The sequence below is a fragment of the Mauremys reevesii genome, linkage group 8, assembly GCF_016161935.1.
Source record: "Mauremys reevesii isolate NIE-2019 linkage group 8, ASM1616193v1, whole genome shotgun sequence".
Taxonomy (NCBI): domain Eukaryota; kingdom Metazoa; phylum Chordata; order Testudines; family Geoemydidae; genus Mauremys; species Mauremys reevesii.
This window is the reverse complement of record NC_052630.1, coordinates 56,188,300-56,202,621: the sequence shown is the minus strand read 5'-3', so window position 1 is coordinate 56,202,621 and position 14,322 is coordinate 56,188,300. Positions and strand designations below refer to the sequence as shown.

Here is a 14,322-nt window from a genome sequence, read left to right as displayed (position 1 = left end):
CAAGGGGGATCCGGTGGACATAGTGTACTTAGATTTCCAGAAAGCCTTTGACAAGGTCCCTCACCAAAGGCTCTTACGTAAATTAAGCTGTCATGGGATAAAAGGGAAGGTCCTTTCATGGATTGAGAACTGGTTAAAGGACAGGGAACAAAGGGTAGGAATTAATGGTAAATTCTCAGAATGGAGAGGGGTAACTAGTGGTGTTCCCCAGGGGTCAATCCTAGGACCAATCCTATTCAATTTATTCATAAATGATCTGGAGAAAGGGGTAAACAGTGAGGTGGCAAAGTTTGCAGATGATACTAAACTGCTCAAGATAGTTAAGACCAAAACAGATTGTGAAGAACTTCAAAAAGATCTCACAAAACTAAGTGATTGGGCAACAAAATGGCAAATGAAATTTAATGTGGATAAATGTAAAGTAATGCACATTGGAAAAAATAACCCCAACTATACATACAACATGATGGGGGCTAATTTAGCTACAACGAGTCAGGAAAAAGATCTTGGCATCATCGTGGATAGTTCTCTGAAGATGTCCACGCAGTGTGCAGAGGCGGTCAAAAAAGCAAACAGGATGTTAGGAATCATTAAAAAGGGGATAGAGAATAAGACTGAGAATATATTATTGCCCTTATATAAATCCATGGTACGCCCACATCTCGAATACTGTGTACAGATGTGGTCTCCTCACCTCAAAAAAGATATTCTAGCACTAGAAAAGGTTCAGAAAAGGGCAACTAAAATGATTAGGGGTTTGGAGAGGGTCCCATACGAGGAAAGATTAAAGAGGCTAGGACTCTTCAGCTTGGAAAAGAGAAGACTAAGGGGGGATATGATAGAGGTATATAAAATCATGAGTGATGTTGAGAAAGTGGATAAGGAAAAGTTATTTACTTATTCCCATAATACAAGAACTAGGGGTCACCAAATTAAATTAATAGGCAGCAGGTTTAAAACAAATAAAAGGAAGTTCTTCTTCACGCATCGCATAGTCAACTTGTGGAACTCCTTACCTGAGGAGGTTGTGAAGGCTAGGACTATAACAATGTTTAAAAGGGGACTGGATAAATTCATGGTGGCTAAGTCCATAAATGGCTATTAGCTAGGATGGGTAAGAATGGTGTCCCTAGCCTCTGTTCATCAGAGGATGGAGATGGATGGCAGGAGAGAGATCACTTGATCATTGCCTGTTAGGTTCACTCCCTCAGGGGCACCTGGCATTGGCCACTGTCGGTAGACAGATACTGGGCTAGATGGACCTTTGGTCTGACCTGGTACGGCCATTCTTATGTTCTTATTTTATGAGTCATCTCTTAACTCAGATTGTGCTAACTTAACATGGAATCATTATGGACAGTCTCCCCATACTCATGTTTGTCTGGGTTTCCACTGAAAACACTAATTTGGCTCCCACACATTAAGTTTGCACAAATTAAACCAGTTCCCGTTAGAGAACTCATTTCCACTTTCTGAAATGGTATTTATTTTGTCCAGTCTTCATTCGAACCACCTTTTCGGGATCCCTTCAGGGAGATCAGTTGCTGAAAATTACATTTCAATTCCTAGTGTAGCCAAAGCTAGAATCAAGTCACAAAAATCAGCAGGAGAATTAGAACAAAGTCAATCCCTATCCATACACGCTGTGGCATACATACTACCACCACCTTCACCATGTATGAAATCCAAACATCTATGTACAACCAGATCTCTGCTCTGTTCCCACACAAAATGTGATTAAGTCTTCAGTTACTTTATGCAGCACCAGTAATATTAGCAGCTGTTTTCCAGCAAATTCCAGTTTTAAGAAAATTAAGAACTTGAATTAACTCTACTTAAAGTGTTATGGTTAGAAAAGTGTTTGCAATTATTCCTTTATACTACAAAGGAGTTATATCTAGTGATTTTGCTTCTCAAAAACACAACAAAAACAAACAAACCTTATTTCAATCACTTCTAAAAGTGATGGTGTGTAGTCTCCTCCCCACACACAGAATTCAGCAATCTTGAAAACAAAACATGAAATGCAGATGTAACTCACGTGCACAGTATGACAAAAGCTTGAGGGAAAAGACTCTGATACTGCAAGCAGCATTGTAAAACACGATCATCATTGTTTTCATCACTCAATCCATCTGCAAATTTAGCAAACACAATGGCAATATATTCAGAAATAATCAGGCTTAATGAGCAATATCTTAATATATTTATTAAGATACTGTATTCAAACACTGTATTTGTTCAAGCAATGGGGAGATGTGTGGTCTAAGCACAGATCTGGGATACAGGAATTCCTGAGTTCTACTAGAAACTGCTGCTTTCTTGCTTTGCAACTTCAGGCAAGTCGCTTACACAGCTCTGTGATCAACTAGGTTGCAGTCAGCAACTGAAGACGACACATAATCCATACCTAGCTTGGTAGGATGAAGTAACTTCCCACAGCCTGTTTATAAAGTGGAGACACAGCTGGAATTGAGAACGCTGTAACAAATAAATTTATTGATAACATGGTAGGGAGTGAAGTACTAGTTTTGATTATAAACTACGCATGTACTAAATCTGTTCAAAAAAACTTTTACTACTGATTAAGGCGTATTTGATAGGTTCATGCTGAAAAATATAGGTGATGTTTGTCTTCTGATAACTCAGAAAGATATCTACCCATCACAAAAGATTGAGAAATATATAGGGCCTGATTCTTCACTCCATTACACCAGTTTTATGCCAGCATAACTCAGACATCAATTAACAGTATAAAATTGGTGTGACAAGGTGGGGAATAAGGTCCATAGTGAATAATAGTCTGATGGCCACTGAAAGGTGTTAGTCAATTTTAATAGGGAAATTGCAAAGGTAAAAGTGAAGATTATATTAAGCCCAGAAGTAGATGCTGATGCTCACGCTAGTGGAGCTGTGAGGACCATTCAACCCAGAAATAAATGCAACTATGTACAGAGCTTACATATTTTCTGAGAGGCAAGCTGCATGGATTGCCCCCACAGCTTTGAATCTTGGTTTTTGAGACAAGTGTAGATGAACTGAACTGCAGGGACAGCTTTGTGCCGAACATGTTGTAGTACTTTGCCTTTCTTCAAGTTGTCCAGTTCTTGTAGAACCACCCAGGGAATTATCAGTGCAAATCTGCCAATGCCTAGAAAACACAATTTTTTTTTTTTAAAACCTGCCAATTGAACTACAGTAGGTTCCATTTTAATGTGAACATAGTTCCCAAGGTTTATGTGTATTAGCAGATTTCTGCATTACTGGGCAAGACCCATTTCAAAACAGAAGTCAGCTTCCTTAACGTTAAATTCAATATAAACACTCATTCAGTGGGTTATCTTAAAAGTGATGACATGCAAAATTGAGGAGTAAACAATTTTTAATCATATTATTGTACCATATTTTGACATAATTGTTGTGGTAATCCTGTTTACCACACAATGAATGCCACACTGTGTGATGCTTGATGCTAAAATAAAAGTCACTGAGCAATAGAGGAAAAGGGAATACTGATATGTTCACAAATGATGGTCATTATATAACCAAATTCTAATTAATAAAAGGCAACAATGGTTTGCAAAGACTATCATCCAACAACACTATCTCAGTGATAAACGCTATGGACACTGGACAAAAGTTTTACTGGCCTACATTTTCAATTAACTTTGTTAAAAAAATTCTTTAAAAATATGTACTAAAAACTTTGTCATTAAAACTGGAATATACCAGACACACAATGAATACATTGGAAAGTGAATGACTATTCTGTCAATGCTATATACATTGGCCCTGTTCTTTATCTCTGGCACTTACATGATCAGACCTTATAAAGAGATACACCACATACATTATAGCGTAATGGGGCTATGTTTCCAATTGGTTTGCATTATAAGTCACTGTTCATTAGCTCAGAATGTTAGAAGCACCCTGATGGACTTCACTGGTGCAAGCTGGTATCTGCAGTCTTAGTCCCTCTAGCAGTACAGATCTAGAATTCAGCAACATACTAGAGGCAGTACTGAAAGCAAGGGGTTGGATGTCAGAACTCCAGGTGTATTATTTCCAGCTTTGACCTCAATTTTTTTTCCCTGACAACTTTTTTCCTGCCTTGATAATACTTATCTTACAGATGGGATAATTTGTTCTTGGGTCCTCAGCTGTATTGAGGGTTAAACAAAGTGCTTTGAGATCTTTGTATTAAGATACTTACTATTAATAATAGATCAAACGCTTAAGTCCCTACTCTGCCCTTACCTCAGGTAAACTCTTACTGACTTTTTATAGCGTCCAGTATCAGGTAGAACCAGACCTAGGGGTTTTTAGAAAGCAAGGATTCCTAAAACTTATGTATGCAGAAAAGTTTAAAATTTGTAATAAGTTCAGTTTTCATTTAGATATGTACATAATAGGCTCTGCTTTCAGATGTCAGTTTCCTTAATAGGAAGCCTACACTCTGAATTTAGACTCTCATGAACAGGCATTTACATGTGAAAATCTAAGCGTCCAAATGCGGAATTTGGATAGCTTGTTAAGGAGCCCAGTGTTTGAGAGTTAGCCTCAATATGTATGAAGTTATTTTTCCATTATGCACATTCCAGTACAGTTTGTTAGGCATTGTCCACACACACGGTATAGCCCATACCCTGAAGAGCTTACTATACAAACATGAACCTGTTGATTGTCCCTCTTCTATAGGGGCTGTAAAAGCATCCACATACCTGGTATATCTCTAGTTTTCAAAGTCATGATAAACTGAAGGTGACTAATCATTATGTTGGTGTCAATCACTATCAAGAGGTTCGAACCAGAAGTAGCACTTGCTGTAGAAGAGAACACATAGCAATTCATTCTTTTGCATTCCTTACTTAGGTCACTTATTACTTTTAAATGTTGTCAGTGTGGAAGCAGATAGAGAAACCTCCTGACAACTTTACAGATGACATACCAGCTGGAATATCTGCATTCTCTTCTGGAAGATCTATTTCCATACTTGTCAATTCTCCACAAGTCTGCACGACTGGCAAAGCTATCTTTTTGTCAATACGAGCAGCATGCAAGTCCTCTATTATTTGCATCTATGGCAACACATGAATACATAAAATAAGAGGTGGGTAAGCTCTTTAAAAAAAAAAAAGTTGTCCGATAGGAACAAGCAATCTTTGGTATCATTGCTGATGTTTTCATGCAGTTCTTAGCATTATTTAATTTTTAACTGGTGCAGCAAATTTAAGAGTATGAGCATCTGCAGCCTATACCCAAATATAGGAAGTCCAAGGTATGGCCTAAAAGTTTCATTTGTGACCACATTTCTAACCAATAGTTAACAGGCTTGATCTGTTCCTTACTACAGAGGCCGAAAGTGCTCTGCTAACAACAGTTCTTTAGGAACATTGCTCTTTATCAGTGGTTTTCAACCAGGGGGACACAAACCCCAGGAGTACACAGAGGTCTTCTAGGGGGTACATCCACCCATCTAGATATTTCCCTAGTTTTACGACAGGCTACATAAAAAGCACTAGCCAAGTCAGTACAAACTAAAATTTCATACAGACAATGACTTGCTCTATATACACTATACCCTGAAATGCAAGTATAATATTTATATCCCAATTGATTTTATAATTATATGTCAAAAATGAGAACGTCAGCAATTTTTCAGTAAGAGTGTGCTATGACACTTTTGTCTTTTTATGTCTGATTTTGTAAGCAAGTAGTTTTAAGTGAGGTGAAACTTGGGGATACTCAAGACAAAAATCAGACTCCTCAAAGGGGTACTGTAGGTTGAGAGTCACTGCTCTATTTCTTTACCAAAAAAAAGTATAGGGATGCTGGAAAGTAAAGTTGGTGGGATTTGCAACCAAATATTCTGACCCCACTTTCCAACATGGAAGCAAGAAGTCTAAAACTAGGTTGTACCATGTAAACTTGTTTCAGAAAGCCCTTGACAGGCACAACAAACTAACTGGATTTTTTAGTACTTAAGAGATACCAGGGCCACTAGGAATGGAAAAAATGGCAGAAATAGCATAGCAACAGTGCAGAATGTCACAGTTTCAGGATACAGTTGTTTAAACTAAAATAGCACAAACCTCTTGGTCTGTCTCTGTAATGTGAATGGCTTGATGGGAGGCAGAAGGGCATGGGACTTCAGAGCTCTGTTGAGAAATAATGCCAGAAATAAGACATTTACAAGAATTCAAGCACTTGCTAGCTCACGACAAACTTTGTGACCTGACAATAAAATTAATGTTCTATCCAAATACTATTTTTGCAGTAGTATTATAAAGAGTTAAGAATGCAGCGTGCATATAGAAAAGAGCAGAGAGTACTAGTTAAATTAGCACAACCCTAATGATACAAAAACATGTGAAGATGCTTTAAAAAAAAAAAAAGTAGACAAGTGTCTTGTATGAATGAGGTTGGGATGAAATTCTTCTTAGTTGTGGCCAAACTTAAGCCTACGTCTCCATACACAGAGGGCGAAGATATAAACGGTTATCTAGAAAACACCATTTCAAAAACACAAAACAAAAAACAAAACCAAAAAAACCCACCACACAGCCTATTTGTCCACTACTAACTTGTCCAGAATTTTATTACTTTACCTGTCTTAAATGTAATGGTATGGCTTCAAAGGTCCTTCCTTCAGTTCTTGAACTAACAGTTTTGCTGGAATCAGAATGCTGTTTCTTCTCTTTAAGATACTGCCATTCCTTAGATGTTGCAGTTGAATAGAATAATGATATATGTTTAGTATCATGGTGATTTTTGTTAGATGGTTCGTTGGGGTTTTCTAGGTGTTCTTTATTCTTACAAGTCTTCAATGATGTGTGTGATATATTAGTGGGGAAATTGCCATCTCCTGCAGTCTTTGGAAAGGTGGCTGAGGACTTTTTCAGAATTCTGAAATCATCACTCAGTTTTTTTGATCCATGCAACTTCTTACTCAGCAAGTCTGTAGGAAAGGTAGCTACCTTGAACTTATCCAACATAGTTTGTTCAACTCTAGCCTTTAGTTTGCTGAGCTCAGTTTTCTCTTTCTTCTTCTTCCTCACCATGTCCTTCTGGATTGCAAAACTATGCCGTACCATTTTCCCTCCTGTTCCAACATTGTCAAAATAGTGGTCTTTTTTATAGATTTCCCTGCTAGTAGGGACCACACCAGAATCACTTTGGCTTTTCTCTCTTCCATGTTTAACATCATGCTGTTTAAACTGTATAGATATCCTTTTTCGCTTCTCAGTTTGAATCAAAACAGCACTGATTGTTTTGCTATCGTTTGAAGACTCTCCTTGGAACCCTTCAAAAGTGCCTTGTGGAACATAGGAACTTTGCTTTTGTTTCTTCTCTTGAACCTCTTTATGTACTTTGAATCTGCAGAAATATTACATAAATGGAAATTATTAAAAAAAGAGTCACAATATAGCTTAACGTGACTGAAATCAACAAAGAGAAGCCTGCACTAGACTGTTAGCAGTAACTAGCTGGGAGAAGAAGTACAGTAAGTATTTGAAATTTCATTAACATTGATCCTTTAAAAGAGTTGGGGAGGAGGAGGAAAGATATTTTTGCTTCTCATGGACATGCCTTGCTCTCACTGTTTTTACATCTTGCATAATTTTCTTAATTTGCCAAATGTTGACAAAAAAAGGTAACAGTAAGGTCACTGTCTACATTGTACCAACCTAGTACAATTATTACAATATGGCAGTGACCTCAACATTGTTAAGACACTGTTCAGTCTTATAGCATAGGCAAGATTGGTTAAAATGCTGTTCATATTCCTGAGCTGAGGTTGCTGAAATCCAAAGATATAGCACTCAGGTTCTGTCTGCACTGTGGGGAATAGTGTAGTAACCAGGTAGTACTTATAAAATAGATGAGACCCAAATCTAACTACTGCATGCACTGCAGTTTCAGCCCTGAACAGAGATTCTTAATCAGGGCAAAATGTCTATAGCAGTCTTTTTTTATTTTTATTAAAAAACCACACAATGCAACATTAGGGTGTGTAATAGTTTTCAAATATTTATGCCCATAACACTTTTTGCATCTGTGTTCACCAGTTATAGTCACCCACCATGCTTCAGTCATGCTAGGGGTAGCCAAAAGCAGAGTTCTGTCTAGCACAAATGGGAGGGGGGAATGCCCCCTTTGCAAATGAGCCCCAAGATATGCTAAAATGATTATAGTTCAACATGTTCAAAAATATAGTCAAATATTGTTCCACCAGAGACCAATAAAAAACACTGAAAATGTAGCTAATAGAAATCCTAATAGGCCTATTAGTTATCATAAAAGTATAAACATCTAGTCAACAATAACTGAGAAATTCACTTAACGTATGAATTCACAAGTCAGCCAAAGAGCACATTTGCCATTCCACAACTTGAACGATTTCTCAGTGCCTGTAACCTTGAAAATTACTTGAAGCATCAAGTTGTTATTGTTATCCAGGGTTCTTTCAACCCAAAGCTCTTGGCAACTTTTACTCTGCGTCAGGTGGTGTCAGGGGCGGCTCTAGGCACCAGCAAAGCAAGCAAGTGCTTGGGGCAGCCCATTTGCAGGGGCAGCAGGGATCCAGCATGGGAGCTGAGAACCAACAGGGGGCCCTGGGAGCTGAAGTTCCTTGGTTAGCTCCCTGCCTATAGAGCCAGCCCTGGAGCAGGGAAAGAACTACATTTCCCAGCATTCCCTTGGCCACTACCAACAGGCAAGGAAGGGGGAGGGAGTGAGGTAGCTAAGACCTCATGCTGCAGCTTGCTGTGAATGGAGAGCTACACTGTGAAGGGTAGGGATACCATATTTTAACATTCAAAAAATAGGACATTCCATGGGGAGGGAGGGTAGCCCCACCCTGCCACCATCCACTCCCTCTGACTGCCCCCCACAGAAAGCCCAACCCATCCAATCACCCCTCCCGGGACCCCTGCCCCTTGGGACCCCACCCCCTAGCTAAGCCTCCCTTTTCCTTGTCCCCAACTGCCCCCTCCTGAGACCCTCACCCCCAGTGACCCAGGGCTGCAACGGCAAGAGGTGTGTGTGGGGGGGGTAATGGTGGTGGGGGGAGGGGGGAGCCCAGAGCTGGGGCGGCGGGGGGGGCAAATGATGAGGGGGGGAGAGGGAGGGCAGAGCGCCCAGGGCTGGGGCAGCGGGGGGTGCGGCGAGGAGCCCAAGGCTGGGATGGGGGGCAGCCAAAAAATGTTTTGCTTGGGACAGCAAAAAAACCTAGAGCCGGCCCTCGGTGGTGTCAGGAAATAAATCAGGGGAGACATGGCCATCCAACCGATAGATGGCTGGCACAAACAGGACAACACAAGAGTGCTTTCACTTAAAGCTAAAGTTTACTTAGTCTCAAGCACTTATACACCTCTGCAACAGGTTAGTGAAACACCCCCAACCCTCGATAATTAAAGGAGTGCTCAAGCAAGTAAGAGTGTGGCTCTTGAGAGGCACAGCGGCAGCCCGTCTGCTGGTGGGGGAACACAAAATGCATCCAGAGGGAGAATCCAGTCCCAAAGAGTCTCACTCCCTCAAACTTTTCCCTTATTTTATACATTAGTAACACAATGACATGTCCCTTAAAGAAAACTTGTTAAGCTAGCAGTTTCAATGGTCAAGCAAGAGGTCTTCTTCTGATTATTATTGATTAACCAAGTGTGATCCCCCCCCCCATAGTTTGCAGCCTTGAGACCCTGTTGACACATTCCTGAGGGCACATCCTCTCTTCTAAAAATGCATGTATCAGCAACTTCAACACAATTCTTATCAGGAAGGACGCGGGATAAAGCTGCCCTTTCTGTGGCACTCAAAACCCCCTCCCCTCCTGCCTTGGTCAAGTTGCGCTTGCTATATGGCCACTTTACAGCCTTCTGACTTGGCTGCTTTTAGCAATAAGCAATAGTGGGTTCAGGCACTTTACTTGTTTGCTGAACATCTCCCTGTACATTATGACAACTGGATTGATTTGGGGGCTACCTAGAGCCAACAGAAATGGAAAATGAAAGATATTATACTTAATGCAAAATCCTCCTCTAAATTACACTATGGCTCTCTATTGTTTTTTGCTTTTGTTCCATGCCCAGTACTTCTGCTGACATCTACAGAACAACATTCAATACAGACACATTCCTATTACGAGGCCCACTGTTCAGAATGAGGAGGATAACACTGTCCCTGGTCTCCAGGGAGCAGCAGAAAGGTGCCATTCCTCTCTTGTTTAGTGTGAAGTAGCACAAATTTATAGTGAATTTAAAAATAAATTTTAAAGAACTCATCTCTTAATTGCCATCACAACCTGACTGACTTAGGCAGAGTCCATTCATGAACGCAAATGGAAATGTTTTATCTATTAAGGTAGCCCAGTTCTCCATCACTGCACAAGTAAAAAACCCAATATTTTGCTAAAATACTAAGCTATCCTGTTGATTTTTTTTTAAAATGGTTATGTTTAGTGACAAAGTAAGCATTTACCTTTGAAATTCTAGCTGTCCTTTTATGTTACAGATTCCTGTCTCTTCTGATTTCTGAAAAAAAAAACGTTAAAAACTTTAATGGGAACCACTAAATTGCAGTGAAATGTGTTACTATGATCTATCACTAGATGCATTCAGATTTTGACTAGCTAAACTCAAACAAACTGGCCATCTACTCCATTACAATGTATTTGCTTCACTGTATTCTGTTACATTTTAAGAAAACACAAGGAACAAGTGAGCAACAGCATACAAACAGACCTGAATTACGAAAGAGAAACGAAGTATAACTGATTACAGATCTTTCAATACATGCATATCCTATATTCTACAAAGAAACCAGTAGATAAAGAATACACATTATCCAAATTGCTTCCTAGAAGCTTCTATCTAGTCGAGAACAGAGTTTTGACAATGTTTGGTCACAATCATATTAGCCAGCCAAGATGCATTAGAAAGTTGCTTTTTTTTTTTTTTTTAAAAACAGAGTTTCAACAGTTTCCTGAAATGAGTAAGACTTCAGAAGTCTTCTCTACATTGGAGGAAGTTTTCCAAGAACTCACCATCATTGTGGTGGTAGCCAGCACCCTATCCAGACTGGGGCTTCCAACACTGCTAACTTCAATGAGTCTGAATAAGTTAGCAACAGCCGAAAAGTTTCCCCTAGTGTGGAGGCCTTATACAAATGGAGCATCAGACCTGGTCCCTGTGCACAGTCAGGTCAACCTAACATCCTACTGTATATTCTGTCGACCTGGCTACTGCCTCTTGGATTTACTACAGCAATGGAAAAATCCTTTCCATCATTGTAGTAAGAGGCTACACTATAGTAGTAAAGCACCACAGCCGCTGTAATGCTTGTAGACTATACATACTTAGAATTTACTCCAAGCTTACAACAGAGCTATCTCCCAGAACTCATCAATATCTAGCCATCAGATCAAGTTCAACATGACTAAAATAGAGCTAGCTCTTAATCCCCAACTCCCTTCTCAATCTCTGTGAACAATGCAACCATCCCGCTGGTTACCAAGGCCTGTAACTTAGAGACATCTGAGTCAAATATGATGTCTAAGTCCTCATATCCAGACTACATCTAAACCTTGCCAATTCTTTCTGCATAACATCTGTAAGATCCAGGTTTTTCTATTCATCCACACATTAAAAAAAAAAAAAAACCTCTTATCTTGATTATTGTAACATCTTTTTCTTTGGCCCTGCCTTGCTCAGCGCCATTCAGAATGCTGCTGCATAGATCATTTTCTTTTCCTCATCAATTTCCACATCACCCCTCTCTTCACATCACTTCAGTGGTTCTCCCCATCGCTATTACCCGAAGTTCTTTGTCTTTACTTTCAAGGTCCTTCTCTACCCCACCTATCACTTTTCATTCACTAGCAAGATGTCAGCTCCTACCTCCAATCAGACCACGAAGCCAGCCTTCACTATCCACATGTTACATTTTGAAACAAACACTTTGTGGTTATTCCCATCCAGCCCCTCATGCTCAGGGGGATCCCATAAACATTTGCAAAACTATCTCATTCAAATCCCGCCTTATAATTCTCCTTTGCCATGACAGTTACAAAAAGATGACCACAGTTGGGCCACTGGTGTGCTGAGACCACTATCATGCTCACCAATATTGTTTCATTATGACCTTGTACATCATTTGTCTATACTCATCTGCTGTCATCTGTTTTATACTTAGACAGTAAGATCTTTGTGGCTAGGGCCACCTTTTTGTTTTATGTTTGTACAGAGCCTAGCACAATGGAGTCCTGGTCCATAGATTCAAGGATTCCAATGCCAGAAGAGACCATTTTGATCATCTGACCTCTTGTATAACACAGACCACAGAACGTCCTTAGAATAATTCTTAGAGCATATCTTTTAGAAGAACATGCAATCTTGATTTTAAATAACTGTCTGTGGTGGACATGATACTTAGCAAACTGCTCCAATAATTACCCTCGCTGTCAAAAATGTACATCTTATTTCCAGTCTGAATTTGTCTAGATTCAGCCACTGGATTGTGTTACACCTTTCCCTGCTAGAGCAAAGGGCCCATTATCAAGTTCCCCATGCAGATACTTATAAGCTGTAATCAAGTTACCTCTCAACCTCATCTTTCTTAAGCTAAATAGATTGAGATCCTCACTATAAAAGGCACCTTTTCTAGTCCTTTAGTCATTCTCATGGCTTTTCTCTGAACCCTCTCCTCCAATTTACCAACAACATTATTTTTCAACTGTGGGCTCCAGAACTGGACAAAGCATTCCAGCATTGGTCACACTAGTGCCAAATCTAGAGGTAAAATAACCTCTCTGCTCCTATTCAGGGTTCTCATTTATGCAACCCAGGATCACATTAGCTCTTTTGGTCACAGCACCACATTAGGGGCTATCCATCAAAAACCCCAAATCTCTTTCAGAGTCACAGCTTCACAAGATAGAGTCCTCCATCCTGCAAGTATCAATTACAGTATCTCCTCACTTAACGTTGTAGTTATGTTCCTGAAAAAAATGCAACTTTAAGCAAAACAATGTTAAGCTAATCCAATTTCCTCATAAGAATTAAGGTAAATGAGGGGATTAGGTTCCAAGGAATTTTTTTTCACCAGACAAAAGACGTATATATATATATATATATTATATATATACACACATACACACACACACAGTATGAGTTTTAAACATACAATTTAATACTGGTACACAGTGATGATGATTGTGAAGCTTAGTTGAGGTGGAGGAGTCAGAGGGTGGGATATTTCCCTTACTGCTAAATGATGAACTAGCAATTGGCTGAGCCCTCAAGGGTTAACTCTCTGACTCTGCAAGGCAGCAGGAATGGAGGGAGATATATGCATTTCCCTTAAGTACACTGCCTTGTTAATTAGATCAGCTTGCTGAGACTGCAGCTGCTGCAAGCTCCCGCCGTCCTGAACCCTGCTCTATGGAAGATGGGGTAAGCGGGGTGCAGGAGCAGGGGGGAGGGGGACACCCTGATATTAGACCCCCCCTTCCTTCCCTTCCCCCCAGTACAGCAAGCAGGAGTCTCGGGGAGCAGCTCCAAGGCAGTGGGCAGGAGCAGTACATGGCAGTGGGCGGGGGGGGAAAAAGGACACAGCTGAACTGCAGGCAGCTGCTGCACAGGGAACTTAGAGGAGCGAGGAGCTGATGGGGGGCTGCCGGTCCACCCTGGTTCCAAGCCCCCCCACCAGCTAGCTGCAAGGGGCTGCTCTTCCTGCAAGCAGCAGACAAAACAGGCGGCTGCCAAACAAAGGGAGCATTACACAACTTTAAATGAGCATGATCCCTAACTGATCAGCAACGTAACAACGTTAACCGGGACAACTTTAAGTGAGGAGTTACTGTACATTCTTTGTTCCTAGATGTATACATTTACATTTAGCTGTATCAAAAAAAACAGATATTGTTTGCTCGTGCCCAGCTTACCAAACAATCCAGATTGCTCTGAATCAATGAGCTGTCCGCTTCATTATTTACCACCAATTTATGTGTCACCTGCAAACTTTCAGTGATGACTGTTTTCTTCCAAGTCATTAACAATAACAAAAAAAAGTTAAATAGCACAGGGCCAAGAACCAATCCCTGTGGTACACCACTAGAAACATACCTACTCGATGGGGATTCCCCATTGATAGTTACATTTTGAAACCTATCAGCCAGATTTTAATCCATTTAACGTGTGCCACATTAAAAATCATGCATATCATGCAGTATCAAGTCAAATGCCTTAGAGAAGCCTAAATATATTATAACAGTATGTCATTATCAACCTAACTTGTAATCCAATAAAAAACAAAACAAACAAAAAC

The 14,322-nt window shown here is 40.1% G+C and overlaps 1 protein-coding gene across 2 annotated transcripts in view; it reads right to left on the bottom strand.

The window, feature by feature from the left end:
* The window catches only part of SWT1 (SWT1 RNA endoribonuclease homolog), a 77,118-nt gene that overhangs the window by 50,755 nt on the left and 12,041 nt on the right, over nucleotides 1–14,322 (bottom strand). For both annotated transcript variants that reach the window (XM_039486758.1, XM_039486757.1), the window contains 7 exons: nucleotides 10,477–10,529; nucleotides 6,609–7,377; nucleotides 6,093–6,158; nucleotides 4,949–5,078; nucleotides 4,722–4,823; nucleotides 2,963–3,151; nucleotides 2,042–2,135 (listed from right to left, as the gene is read on the bottom strand). In XM_039486758.1, the coding sequence (XP_039342692.1) occupies nucleotides 2,042–2,135; nucleotides 2,963–3,151; nucleotides 4,722–4,823; nucleotides 4,949–5,078; nucleotides 6,093–6,158; nucleotides 6,609–7,377; nucleotides 10,477–10,529 (1,403 nt within the window). The remainder of the gene's footprint in view (nucleotides 1–2,041; nucleotides 2,136–2,962; nucleotides 3,152–4,721; nucleotides 4,824–4,948; nucleotides 5,079–6,092; nucleotides 6,159–6,608; nucleotides 7,378–10,476; nucleotides 10,530–14,322) is intronic.